Below are 12,696 nucleotides of genomic sequence, written 5' to 3'. Positions count from 1 at the left end.
TTCTCAAGAGCGACTTACAGAAGTGCTTCACTATTCACCCAAGAAGAACCTCAGACAGTTCGAATAGACCTCTAATCTTAGACTCTACTAAACACAAGTCAATATGGAGACCATAATACTCTCCTCTTCACCCAAGTCCTCTCAGAAGAGGAGGGTCTTCAGTCTGGGGTTGAAGACAGCGAGCGACTCTGCTGTTTGGACACCCAGGGGAAGTTCGTTCCACCGCTTCAGTGCAGGACAGCCCTTGCAGATCCCACACTGCACCAGTCTGACATCTTGAGAGAGTAAGTCTCCACTTTCTCTTACTTTCTTGGTCCAAAGGTTGGAGTTGTGAGGGCTGTTTCTGCCACCCCTTCCCTCAAACCCTGGCTTCAGATGGATCTGCTGGCTAACTGGCTTACTGTGGCTCAGTGTGTATCTTTCCTTTTGCTCAACACCTGAATGTTCACCACCTATTTCTTCTTCATGTGCTGATCTAGTCATCAGGCGTTTGCCCCCTGAGTTGTTCCATCTACCAACATTTTACTCAGAGCTGGAAGACGCCTGAAGCACCTCTATAAGCAAACCGGCCTTACGGCTCATTTTCTCCTAGGAAACAATATGAAGACAGTGTTAACCATGAAGGTGGTGATGAACCATTTCTCTTATTTATGAAGTTGTTCTTCAGTTCTCGTAAAGCAAACATCACATCATCTACAAAGACAATGCATATTACCCCCCTCTGACATCACTAACCCATCAAAAGGCCGGCTTCCTGTCATTGCTGCCGCCATTTCTTTACGTTGTAAATGGCTCCCTGTCTTCCAGCTAGGTTCCTCTCACGTAGAAAACAGCCATGGTTACGCCGATCTTTAAAGAACATACTCTTGACACTACTGGCCATGGCACTGACCCATTTTACGGCTCCTTCTCTAAAAGGTACTAGAAAATGCAGTGGCTTAATAACTTAATAAAGTGCTTCAATAACTTCATTATAAAAATGATCAGTCCAGTTTTGGCTCCCACCACAGTACAGAGACGGCTCTTTGACACCGTTAACCACAGTATTTTATTAATCCATCTCCAGCCTGCCTGAATGGCAGACAGTTATTTCCACTGGCAAAATAGGAGAGCCACAGGGATCAGTTTTGGGCCCTCCTTATCTTTATGCCACCGCATGGAAATTTCTTTTCTAAGCCGATGACTCTTAATTTTACCTTTAGGACTTTCATCAATAACCTTTCCACCCGCCAATCTGTTAAAGCGTTTACAGGACATCAGTCCCTTCAGGTCTTCAAGCAGACTTTTAGGTCAAACTGGGATAAAACTGCAGGAATGCTGACAGGGTCCGGGGGTACCTTTCTTCTAACCTGGACAGAATTACAGTGACCCTCTGATCCACTACTGCCAGAATCCTCAGAGTAGTCTCTGACTCCACGTCAAGGTTTGGTAAAATCAGGTCCCGGAGAACAGGTGAGCAAGGCCTCGACTTGGACACTGGTCCGACCACTGAAATGATACCGTAGGACTAGGCAGACTGGTTAGGGGTGCCTAATAATAAAATATTAATAAAGTAATAATAATAATAATACATTGCTATATAACTAATAATACAGATATATATATATATATTTTAAAAGAAATGGTAAATGGTCCCAAAGATTTCGGCTGAACCAGGTTTCCTACAACAGGCAGCAAAGCCAGTCGATGGTCCCCAGGCTCGAACTGCTGAAGTTTCTATAGGGTTAAACAGACGCTGCATTTTACAGTGGGCTAAAGCTGCCCCTCGAGCTGGATATAGCTGCTGGACCTGCAGGGTGTGAAAAGGGGCTGAAGTTGGGCTTACCTGCAGCGGCCCAGCGTGGGATTTGTGTGGGCATGTCAAAGTGTGGGCTGCCCAAAGGATGCCCGAGGTGGGCCTAAGGGGGGAAAGTGCTTTGGCAAACAGACAATGTCAAAATAAAAGTCCCTGATATAAACAAACAGGCCGTGTCAAAATAAGTCACTAATACACAGATCATGTTAAAATAAAAGTCACTAATACAAAAAAAAAACGTCATGTCAAAAAAGCCACTGATACAAACAGACTGTGTCAAAATAAAAGTCACTAATACAAACAAGCCAAAATGCTGTGTCAAAATAAATGCTACTAATACAAACACTGTCAAAATAAGTCAGTAATACAAACAATTCAAGAGATTGACAAAATGAAAGACACTAATACCAAAAACTGACCCTGTTAAGATAAAAATCACTTTTAAAAACGTAGCAGTAACACAAAACACTTTCCAACTGGAAGCTGAAATTGGTTTCCCCTCTTTTTGCTGATTATACAATTATGGGAAAACTGATTAACTTCTGTTTTATTGCATTTCAGATACTTTCACATCCTTGGTTTTAGAACTGGACAGGGAAAAGACACTGGAGTTTTATTTATCTTCTTCGTTGTTTGTAAGCAAATGCATAAAACAACAAAACCTCAAGCTAAATTTAAAAGCTGGTCCCTACATAGGAGTTATTTGGTAACTAAACGTTTCATAATCAGAGTAATCGGTTATTCTTTTCAATAATCAATAGATCACTCTATTGTCAAAATAGTTGTTTGTTTCATCCTTACTTTTTAATCGTGCAAATTGCTGAACATGCAATGGTAACATGGGCAAGAAAATCCTGACTTATTTGTTTAATTCAGAAAAATCCTAAATCCCCAAAACATTTCATATTTCCTCATTCATATTCAAATAACCAGGATATCTTCAACACTCCTCCAGAGCCACTTCACCATCATATCAGCCTCTGACGTTCTACAGAAGCCGGACTTCCTCAGAACAGGTATCACATCTTGGATGCAAACAGCAGCTCCTTTAGCCCTGAGGATCAGTGTGGCAGTTAAGTGCTGTCTGTTTGAAAACATGTAAATTACTGCTTAGAACTGACAGCCCGACACTGAGAACACAGCAGTGTTTGCATGCGGAAACTGTGATAAGCGGTTCCACATGGACAAAAGTATTTGGACATCTGCTTATTCAAGGGTATTAAAAACGTATCCTGCTTTTGTTGGAGTAACGGTGTCTCTGCTGACCAGGGAAGAAGACTTTCTACTAGATTTTGGAGGAACACTGCTGTAAATATTTTATTGCAATCAGTGACAAGAGCCACCCCACCTCATCAATGCTGGGGGACTTTATACCCCTCTAGCCCACGTCTGGCATGTTTATCTGCTCCAGAGAGTCCTGTTATGTTGGCAGTACTTCTCTACAGGGACTAGACAAGCTGTGTGTACAAACTTTTGGACGTATATAGTGTATCTTACATCAACATAATAACTTTCATGGGTGTTTAGTCCATCAAATAAATGTGTTGTATAATAAGTGTCGAATAATTTGTTCTTCTCCAGAATGTCAGGTTAGCGTGAAGCATGCCTGGAAGCCAACAGTTTTCAGAAGACCTTAGATGATGTGGTTTAGGGATGTAGAGTGACCTTAATCTACTGTAAAACAGACTGTCTACGAATGGAGAAAGCTCAGGACTGCTGCGACTCTCCCTACAAGGGAACGTCCCGTTACCGTCAGTCTTGAAGGAGGTAAAAAGAATCCATGGGAAACAGCAGAAGACCCCCAGAAGACTCTACAAACTGCAGAAACCTTTGTCCAAGTGTCCACTATTAGAAAATGTTCATGAAAGGAAGCCGATTGCAGCCAAATCTCAATCCTGCTTAAGACCACCTGAATGTTCCACAGTACTTCTGGGAAAATGGGGTAGATGGGGTAGATGAGACACTGCACTGCACGCCAACACCAAAACCTTATCCCAACTGTGAAGCATGGTGGAGGGAGCATCATGGTTTGGGGCTGCTTTGCTGCTTCAGGGCCTGGACGTAGAAGTTTGATTGGATCAAAAATGTCAATTACCTTTACACTCTCTTGCATCTTCTACTGCTGTCTTCAGTGAGTTGAGTTAACGGACCTCTTTTGGTCATAGATATTCAAAACACCAATTAGCCGAGGTATCTGCTGATCCTCCCACTGCATCCCAGCTCAGGCCAGCTATATAAATACAGAAGGATGCTTGCTCACACTTCACAGACTCACAACAGCATCTCCTCCTGCAGGACTTCCAGGAAGACACACCTTCCTTCTAGACACCATGAGCAAGATCATTCTCTACGAGCATTACAACTTCCAGGGTCTCAGCAGAGAGTTCACCTCTGATGTCGCCAACCTGATCAGTCATAATTTTAATGATTGCATCTCTTCTCTGAAAGTGGTCGGGAATCCTTGGGTGGCGTACAGAGATGTCAATTTCGCCGTTCCTCTGGCGGTCTACGAGGAGGGAGAGTATGCCCAAGTGCAAAACAACGACACCTTCTCGTCTCTGCAGCTGGTGACCGAAGACCTGTCGAATCCTCAGATCACTCTCTACGAACATGCGAACTACCAGGGCAGAAGTGTTGTGATCAACGCTGAGACCAGCCTCTCCACTCTCTCTTTCAATGGTGTGATCTCTTCTCACAGAGTGCAGAGAGGGGTCTGGGTCCTTTATGAGCAGGCTAACCAAACTGGAAGGATAATGGTGGCCAGAGCTGGTCAGGATGTGACCTTCTATGAGTCGTTCAACGATTGCCTGTCCTACCTGCGTCCTCTGAAGCCTGGGGGTGCCATTGTGAAAGCCGTGCTCCTCTGGGACAATAAGGTGGAAAGCACCAACTCCGTCACCACCAATGCTGTGTGCAGCCTGAACTCCAGCGACCAAGTGAAGCCCTTCTGTCCTAACCTGGGTCGAATGTATGACGTCTTCGTCTCGGAGAGCTTCAGCTTCAGCAGAGCTGCAGGGATCGGCATGGGAACCAAGTTTGATTTGGACCTCAGCGGGCTGAGGCGTGAGTTTGCTGTGAAAGACACCTTCACTGTGGAGAAGGGAACCAACAACACCAGAGTGGAGAAGAAGACCGCAGAAGTCTTCCTTCCGGCCACTGTCCCACCCCACACCAAGATCACTGTTAATCTGGTGACCAAGGAGGTGGATATAAAGGTCCCAGTCAGGCTGATCTACGGTTTGACCGAGGTCATTTGCGGAGAGTACGTATGCCACTCCGAGCTGTCGCTCAGCACTGAGTACAAACAACAGGCCATTTAGCCAGTGAGTACGTGCTTGTGCTTCTCCTTTAAATGATATTCATGAAGCAGTCCAGCTGTTTCCCAATATGCAGAATACCATTACCATCATGCACTGGGTGCGATGATAATACCATGACTCTGCATTTGTTTCTCTTGAAGTATCACCTGCTTTCCTGCGCATCCTGCTGAGACCTGAAACCCCTGACCTGCACTCCAGAGGACTGTAACGCCCACGCCTTGCTGCATCCTCTGACCTCTACTGGTTTTAATGGAGTAATGCTTTCTTAGTGTAAAAGTAAAAGTAACGTAACACTTGGAGCTTGATGGAATTCATATGAATAATGCGTATGAATAATTTAACTAGGTATGAAAAGCTTTACAAATGTTATATAACTGAGAATCTACACGTGTAACGAAGCCGAGAGCTTCCCAGTTTTCTCTGTACTGTTTCTCTTAATGCTAATAAATAAATACTGAACAGTGGGCCGGTCGTTTGAAGTCAACTGGACGTCTAGAAGTCGATTTTATTTTTCATTCCAATCAGAAAATGACAATGTCTTAAAATATTAAAAATAATCAGTAAGAAATTAGAAATGTTTAAGATTCTGCACGATTTCTAGGCAACTCTTCAAACGCAAGGATATCTTTGGCGTTTTAAAGCCTTTGAATAAAAAGGTCAGATGGGTTGTGAGTGAAAATAAGCACACGTTATGGACAAAAGTATTTGGACATCTGCGTATTCATGGTTTCTACTGAAATCAAGGGTATTAAAAAAAAACGTATCCCGCTTTTGTTGGAGTAACGGTCTCGACTGTCCCAGAAACAGCTTTCTACTAGACTTCCGGCTCTCTCCTTTAAATTAGGCTGTTATAGTCAGACCTGCCGGAGTCGCCTGTAAGTTGGAAGGTCAGGCCTCTATTGATATAGGTGTGTAAGACTCCAGTGTATAAGACTGATCTACGATGTAAGCGTTTCATCTGGTACACCAGGTCTCATAATAGAGAATATTTATCAGCTTACTGAGAAACCATTACTTCACAAGATCCTTTAATCCGCTGATTATTCCATATCTGTGTGTGTTCACCATCTGACCTCCCTACTTCCAGATCCATGAGGTCAGAAGGGGTCTGGAATAGAGATAAGATCCTCTGCCCGACACGGCCCGAGTTCAAACAGTCGGGCACCAAACTATCGGGCCCGAGCTGCATTACACTTGACCTGTAGCGCTGTGTGTAGCCAGCAGGACGAGCCCGACACCAACCTGTCCTGGAATTCTTCGGCCTGCTAAACGGTGCCTTGTTCGTTAATTCTTTTTGATCTTATGTTGTTTCCTAAATGCAGAATTAATGTGTGTAATAGCGTCACTCATCTGCTGCAACAGAGCATTTGCACCAGTCTACAGCCTATTTCAGTGGTTTTGATTAGATAACAGTTTGTTTGACAGGCTTTTATAGGCTGTTAGTATGTAAACAATGTTTATTTAGCATGTAAACGATGTTATTGTTGTTGGTCTGTTGCAGTGTAATGATTGTGCAGTGTTAATCTAAAAATATTTGTTTGTTCTAAAAACTATTTTATATTCCAAAACCTTGTTAAATTTTACTAGAGTAGAGGAAAGTCATCCAGACATTCAGACTTGTGGCCTATTCTGCCGATCTTTAGGCCTGTGGATCATTGTTCACATTGTTGGTGTTTTAATTATTTGGAGTTCCAATAATAATTCCTGTATTATTATATATACGTTCTAATAACAGGTCTCTGCTTCTTCCGAGCTGCACTGGTCATTAACGTCACTCTGAACAGATTTCTCTCATTTCAACAACTCAGAATTGTAGTTAAAAGGTCTGTTTTTTCTACTTGGGGTTTAAATGGGGCTCATAATGACAGTTTATGGAGCGGGGCAGACAGAAGCTCTACACTCTACTGCTGAGATGTTTCTTGTCTGTTGAGTCACTGAGGTGTGCAGAGGATGATTTACAAAAACAGTCCCTGTCCAAATACTTATGGTCCTGACTGTACATAAGCCAGATCAAATTTATTTGTATAGCGTTTTACAACTGTTGTCTTCACAAAGCAGCTTTACATAATTAGTAATTAGTAAAAGACAGAAAAAAAGAAATAAAGTAAGACATTAAAATGTATGGAATTCTCCTATTTACACAAACACACAACATATATTCCTCACATATTAAAATAAATATGATATTAATACTAATGTACTTGATAATTCAGCATAAACAGATACAGAACAGAACACACTATTAAACTCTATATAAACCAAATCATTTACAACCCACAACCTCCTAAACACCAACTTTACACCTTCTGAACCTTCAATGGAAAAGTTATTACTGATCAGAATCAATACTTTCATGATGAATAATTAATTCATTCTCAATCAATAAACTTACACTCATGATCCATACATTTATAATCATAATCAATCCACAATCAATAATCAATACACTCACAATCCTAATCAGTAAAATTTATTGATAGAGAATCAGAGCAGAATAATCTCTAATATTGAGCTGAATTGTAGATTATTAATGATGCAGTTTCAACAAGTGGGTTTTTACTCTGCATTAGAACACACACACACACACACACACACACACACACACTCTCGGTAACACACACACACACACACACACACTTTCTCTCTCGGTAACACACACACTCTCGGCAACACACACACACACACACACACACACACACTTTCTCTCTCGGTAACACACACACACTCTCGGCAACACACACACACACACACACACACACACACACTCACTCTCTCTCGGTAACACACACACACACACACTCTCGGCAACACACACACACTCTCGGCAACACACACACACACTTTCGGCAACACACACACACACACACACACACTCTCTCTCGGTAAGACACACACACACACACACCCTCTCGCGGTAACACACACTCTCTCTCGGTAACACACACACACACACACACACACACTCTCGGCAACACACACACACACACTCTCTCGCGGTAACACACACACTCTCTCGCGGTAACACACACACACACACACACACTCTCGGTAACACACACATACACTCTCTCTCGGTAACGCACACACTCTCGGTAACACACACACACACTCTCTCTCTCGGTAACACACACACACTCTTTCGGTAACACACACACACTCTCTCTCGGTAACACGCACACACACTCTCTCTCTCAGGAACACACACACACTCGCTCGGTAACACACACACACACACTCTCGGTAACGCACACACTCTCGGTAACACGCACACACACACTCTTTCGGTAACACACACACACACACACACACACACACTCTCGGTAACATACGCACACACACACACACACACACACACACACACACTCTCTCTCTCTGTAACACACACACACTCTCGGTAACACTCTCGGTAACACACACTCTCTCTCTGTAACACACACACACTTTCTGTAATACACACACTCTCTCTGTAACACACATACACACACACACTCACTCTCTCTCTCTCTGTAACACACACACACACACACACACACACACACACACACACACACAGTTATTCTATATCACACACACACACTGAGGAGTCAGAATAAACACAAAACCCAGCATAGAGGGGTTCAGTGAACGTGGTGCTGAGTGTGTGTAAGTGTGTGAGTGTGTGTGAGTGTGTGAGTGTGTGTAAGTGTGTGAGTGTGTGTGAGTGTGTGTGTGTGTGTGAGTGTGTGAGTGTGTGTGTATCAGAGGAGACTCTGTAGAAGGACACAGTGCCGGCTGGACAGTCCACATACACTCCTACCCTCCTGCAGCCGGAGGGAGGAGTAGAGAGAGCAGTTCTGTTATAATTGTGATAAACAGTGTATCTGTTATCAGAGCAGTTCAGAGTCCAGGACTTCTCGTTCCGTCCAAACTCACAGTCTAAACCTCTTCCTTTCCTGCTGATGCTTTTATAAGTCAGAGCTACTTCAGCTCTACTCCCGCTCCACTCAGCCTCCCAGTAACAGCGTCCAGTCAGACTCTCTCTACTCATCACCTGCTGCCTCCACCCATCAAACCTCTCTGGATGGTCAGGATACGACTGCTGCTTCTCTCCACACACCACCTTCCTGTTCCCCTCACTCAGAGAGAGATATCTGTGTGCTGTGTTTGGGTCCAGTGTGAGATCACAGCCGTCTGAACACAAGAAGAGACATTAGAGAGAGAGTGTGAGAGTCAGTGTGCGTTTGTGTGAGAGAGTGTGCGTTTGTGTGTGTGAGAGACAGTGTGCGTTTGTGTGTTTGTGTGAGAAAGTTTGCATTTGTGTGTGTGTGTGTGAGAGAGAGTGTGCGTTTGTGTGAGAGAGTGTGTGTTTGTGTTTGTGTGAGAAAGTGTGCGTTTGTGAGAGACAGTGTGCGTTTGTGTGTGTTTGTGTGAGAATGTTTGCGTTTGTGTGTTTGTGAGAGACTGTGCGTTTGTGTGAGAGAGTGTGCGTTGGTGTGAGTGTGCGTTTGTGTGAGAGAGTGTGCGTTTGTGTTTGTGTGAGAAAGTGTGCATTTGTGTGAGAGACAGTGTGCATTTGTGTGAGAGAGTGTGCGTTTCCGTGTGCGTTTGTGAGAGACAGTGTGCGTTTGTGAAAGATAGTGTGCGTTTGTGTGAGAGTGTGCGTTTGTTTGTGAGAGTGTGCGTTTGTGTGTGTGAGAGTCAGTGTGCGTTTGTGTGAGAGAGTGTGCGTTTGTGTGTGTGAGAGACAGTGTGCGTTTGTGTGAGAGAGTGTGCGTTTGTGTGTGTGAGAGAGTGTGCGTTTGTGTGAGAAAGTTTGCATTTGTGTGTGTGTGTGTGTGTGAGAGAGTGTGCGTTTGTGTGTTTGTGTGAGAAAGTTTGCATTTGTGTGTGTGTGTGTGTGTGAGAGAGTGTGCGTTTGTGTGAGAGAGTGTGTGTTTGTGTTTGTGAGAAAGTGTGCGTTTGTGAGAGACAGTGTGCGTTTGTGTGTGTTTGTGTGAGAATGTTTGCGTTTGTGTGTTTGTGAGAGACTGTGCGTTGGTGTGAGAGAGTGTGCGTTTGTGTGAGAAAGTGTGCATTTGTGTGTGTGTGAGAAAGTGTGCATTTGTGTGAGAGACAGTGTGCATTTGTGTGTGTTAGACAGTGTGTGTTTGTGAGAGACAGTGTGCGTTTGTGTGCATTTGTGTGAGAGAGTGTGCGTTTCTGTGTGCGTTTGTGAGAGACAGTGTGCGTTTGTGAAAGATAGTGCGCGTTTGTGTGAGAGTGTGCGTTTGTTTGTGAGAGTGTGCGTTTCCGTGTGCCTTTGCGTGAGAGACAGTGTGCGTGTTTGTGAGAGACAGTGTGCGTTTGTGTGTGTGTGAGAGTGACAGTGTGCGTTTGTGTGGTTGTTTGTGTGAGAGACAGTGTGCGTTTGTGTGAGAAAGTGTGCGTTTGTGTGAGAGACAGTGTGCGTTTGTGAGAGACAGTGTGCGTGTTTGTGAGAGACAGTGTGCGTTTGTGTGTGTGAGAGTGACAGTGTGCGTTTGTGTGGTTGTTTGTGTGAGAGACAGTGTGCGTTTGTGTGAGAAAGTGTGCGTTTGTGTGAGAGACAGTGTGTGTTTGTGAGAGACAGTGTGCGTGTTTGTGAGAGACAGTGTGCGTTTGTGTGTGAGAGAGTGACAGTGTGCGTTTGTGTGGTTGTTTGTGTGAGAGACAGTGTGCGTTTGCGTGAGAAAGTGTGCGTTTGTGTGAGAGACAGTGTGCGTTTGTGAGAGACAGTGTGCGTTTGTGAGAGACAGTGTGCGTTTGTGTGTGTGAGACTGTGCGTTTGTGTTTGTGTGAGAAAGTGTGCGTTTGTGTGTGTTTGTGAGAGACAGTGTGCGTTTGTGTGTTTGTGAGAGAGTGTGCGTTTGTGTGAGACAGTGTGCGTTTGTGTGTGCGTTTGTGAGACAGTGTACGTTTGTGTGTATGTGTGTGAGAGAAAGTGTGCGTTTGTGTGAGAGAGTGTGCGTTTGTGTGTGTGTGAAAGACAGTGTGCGTTTGTGTGTTTGTGTGAGAGTGTGCGTTTGTGAGAGACAGTGTGCGTTTGTGTGTGTGTGAGAGAAAGTGTGCGTTTGTGTGAGAGTGTGCGTTTGTGTGTGTTTGTGTGAGAGTGCGTTTGTGTGAGAGAGTGTGCGTTTGTGTGAGTGTGCGTTTGTTTGTGTGTGTTTGTGAGAGACAGTGTGCGTTTGTGAAAGATAGTGTGCGTTTGTGTGAGAGTGTGCGTTTGTTTGTGAGAGTGTGCGTTTCCGTGTGCGTGAGAGACAGTGTGCGTTTGTGTGTGTGAGAGTGACAGTGTGCGTTTGTGTGAGAAAGTGTGCGTTTGTGTGAGAGACCGTGTGCGTTTGTGTGTGAGACTGTGCGTTTGTGTGTGTGTGAGAAAGTGTGCGTTTGTGTGTGTTTGTGAGAGACAGTGTGCGTTTGTGTGTGCGTTTGTGAGACAGTGTACGTTTGTGTGTATGTGTGTGAGAGAAAGTGTGCGTTTGTGTGAGAGTGCGTTTGTGTGTGTGAGAGACTGCGTTTGTGTTTGTGAGACAGTGTGCGTTTGTGTGTTTGTGAGAGACAGTGTGCGTTTGTGTGAGACAGTGTGCGTTTGTGTGTGCGTTTGTGAGACAGTGTACGTTTGTGTGTATGTGTGTGAGAGAAAGTGTGCGTTTGTGTGAGAGTGTGCATTTGTGTGTGTGAAAGACAGTGTGCGTTTGTGTGAGAGTGTGCGTTTGTGAGAGAGTGTGCGTTTGTGTGTGAGAGAGTGTGCGTTTGTGTGTGTTTGTGTGAGAGTGTGCGTTTGTGTGAGTGTGCGTTTGTGTGAGAGTGTGCGTTTGTTTGTGTGTTTGTGAGAGACAGTGTGCGTTTGTGTGTGCTTGTGTGAGAGAGTGTGCGTTTGTGTGTGCTTGTGTGAGAGAGTGTGCGTTTGTGTGAGAGAGTGTGCATTTGTGAGAGTGTGCGTTTGTGTGTGCGTTTGTGAGAGACTGTGCGTTTGTGTGTGAAAAACAGTGTGCGTTTGTGTGAGTGTGCGTTTGTGAGAGACAGTGTGCGTTTGTGTGTGTGAGAGAGTGTGCGTTTGTGTGTGTTTGTGTGAGAGTGTGCGTTTGTGTGTGCGTTTGTGTGAGAGTGTGCGTTTGTTTGTGTGTTTGTGAGAGACAGTGTGCGTTTGTGTGTGCTTGTGTGAGAGAGTGTGCGTTTGTGAGAGACTGTGCGTTTGTGTGTGCGTTTGTGAGAGACAGTGTGCGTTTGTGTGTGTGAGACAGTGTGCGTTTGTGTGAGACAGTGTGCGTTTGTGTGTGTGTGAGAGACAGTGTGCGTTTGTGTGAGATACAGTGTGCGTTTGTGTGTGTGTGAGAGACAGTGTGCGTTCGTGTGTGTTTGTGTGAGAAAGTGTGCATTTGTGTGTGTGTGAGACAGTGTGCATTTGTGTGAGAGTGCGTTTGTGTGAGAGTGTGCGTTTGTGTGAGTGTGCGTTTGTGTGTGCGTTTGTGTGAGAGAGTGTGCGTTTGAGTTTGTGAGAGACAGTTTGCGTTTGTGTGTGTTGGAGACAGTGTGCGTTTGTGTGTGTTGGAGACAGTGTGCGTTTGTGTGTGCGACAGTGTG

General features: G+C 44.5%; 2 protein-coding genes across 8 annotated transcripts in view; one reads left to right on the top strand and one right to left on the bottom strand.

Annotated features, from left to right (window-relative positions):
* The first annotated feature begins 4,125 nt into the window (after positions 1-4,125).
* On the top strand, positions 4,126-5,338 carry LOC140536159 (epidermal differentiation-specific protein-like). 2 transcript variants are annotated; one of them, XM_072657834.1, is made up of 2 exons: positions 4,126-5,118; positions 5,256-5,332. In XM_072657834.1, exon 1 carries the CDS (start codon positions 4,126-4,128, stop codon positions 5,113-5,115), a length of 990 nt encoding a protein of 329 aa, XP_072513935.1. In that variant the 3' UTR covers positions 5,116-5,118; positions 5,256-5,332. The 2 variants fall into 2 exon arrangements, 1 of the variants encoding a protein (XP_072513935.1); XR_011977585.1 differs by having other exon boundaries at positions 5,105-5,122; positions 5,256-5,338.
* A 1,759-nt stretch (positions 5,339-7,097) lies between these two features.
* The window catches only part of LOC140536157 (NACHT, LRR and PYD domains-containing protein 3-like), a 33,616-nt gene continuing 28,017 nt past the window's right edge, over positions 7,098-12,696 (bottom strand). For all 6 annotated transcript variants that reach the window (XM_072657824.1, XM_072657828.1, XM_072657830.1 and 3 more), the window contains one exon: positions 7,098-9,285. In XM_072657824.1, the coding sequence (XP_072513925.1) occupies positions 8,669-9,285 (617 nt within the window). In that variant the 3' untranslated portion in view covers positions 7,098-8,668. The remainder of the gene's footprint in view (positions 9,286-12,696) is intronic.

This window comes from Salminus brasiliensis, chromosome 15 (assembly GCF_030463535.1).
Source record: "Salminus brasiliensis chromosome 15, fSalBra1.hap2, whole genome shotgun sequence".
In the NCBI taxonomy this organism is placed as follows: Eukaryota; Metazoa; Chordata; class Actinopteri; order Characiformes; family Bryconidae; genus Salminus; species Salminus brasiliensis.
The sequence above is the reverse complement of the archived record's forward strand: the minus strand, read 5'-3'. Positions and strand labels throughout refer to the sequence as shown.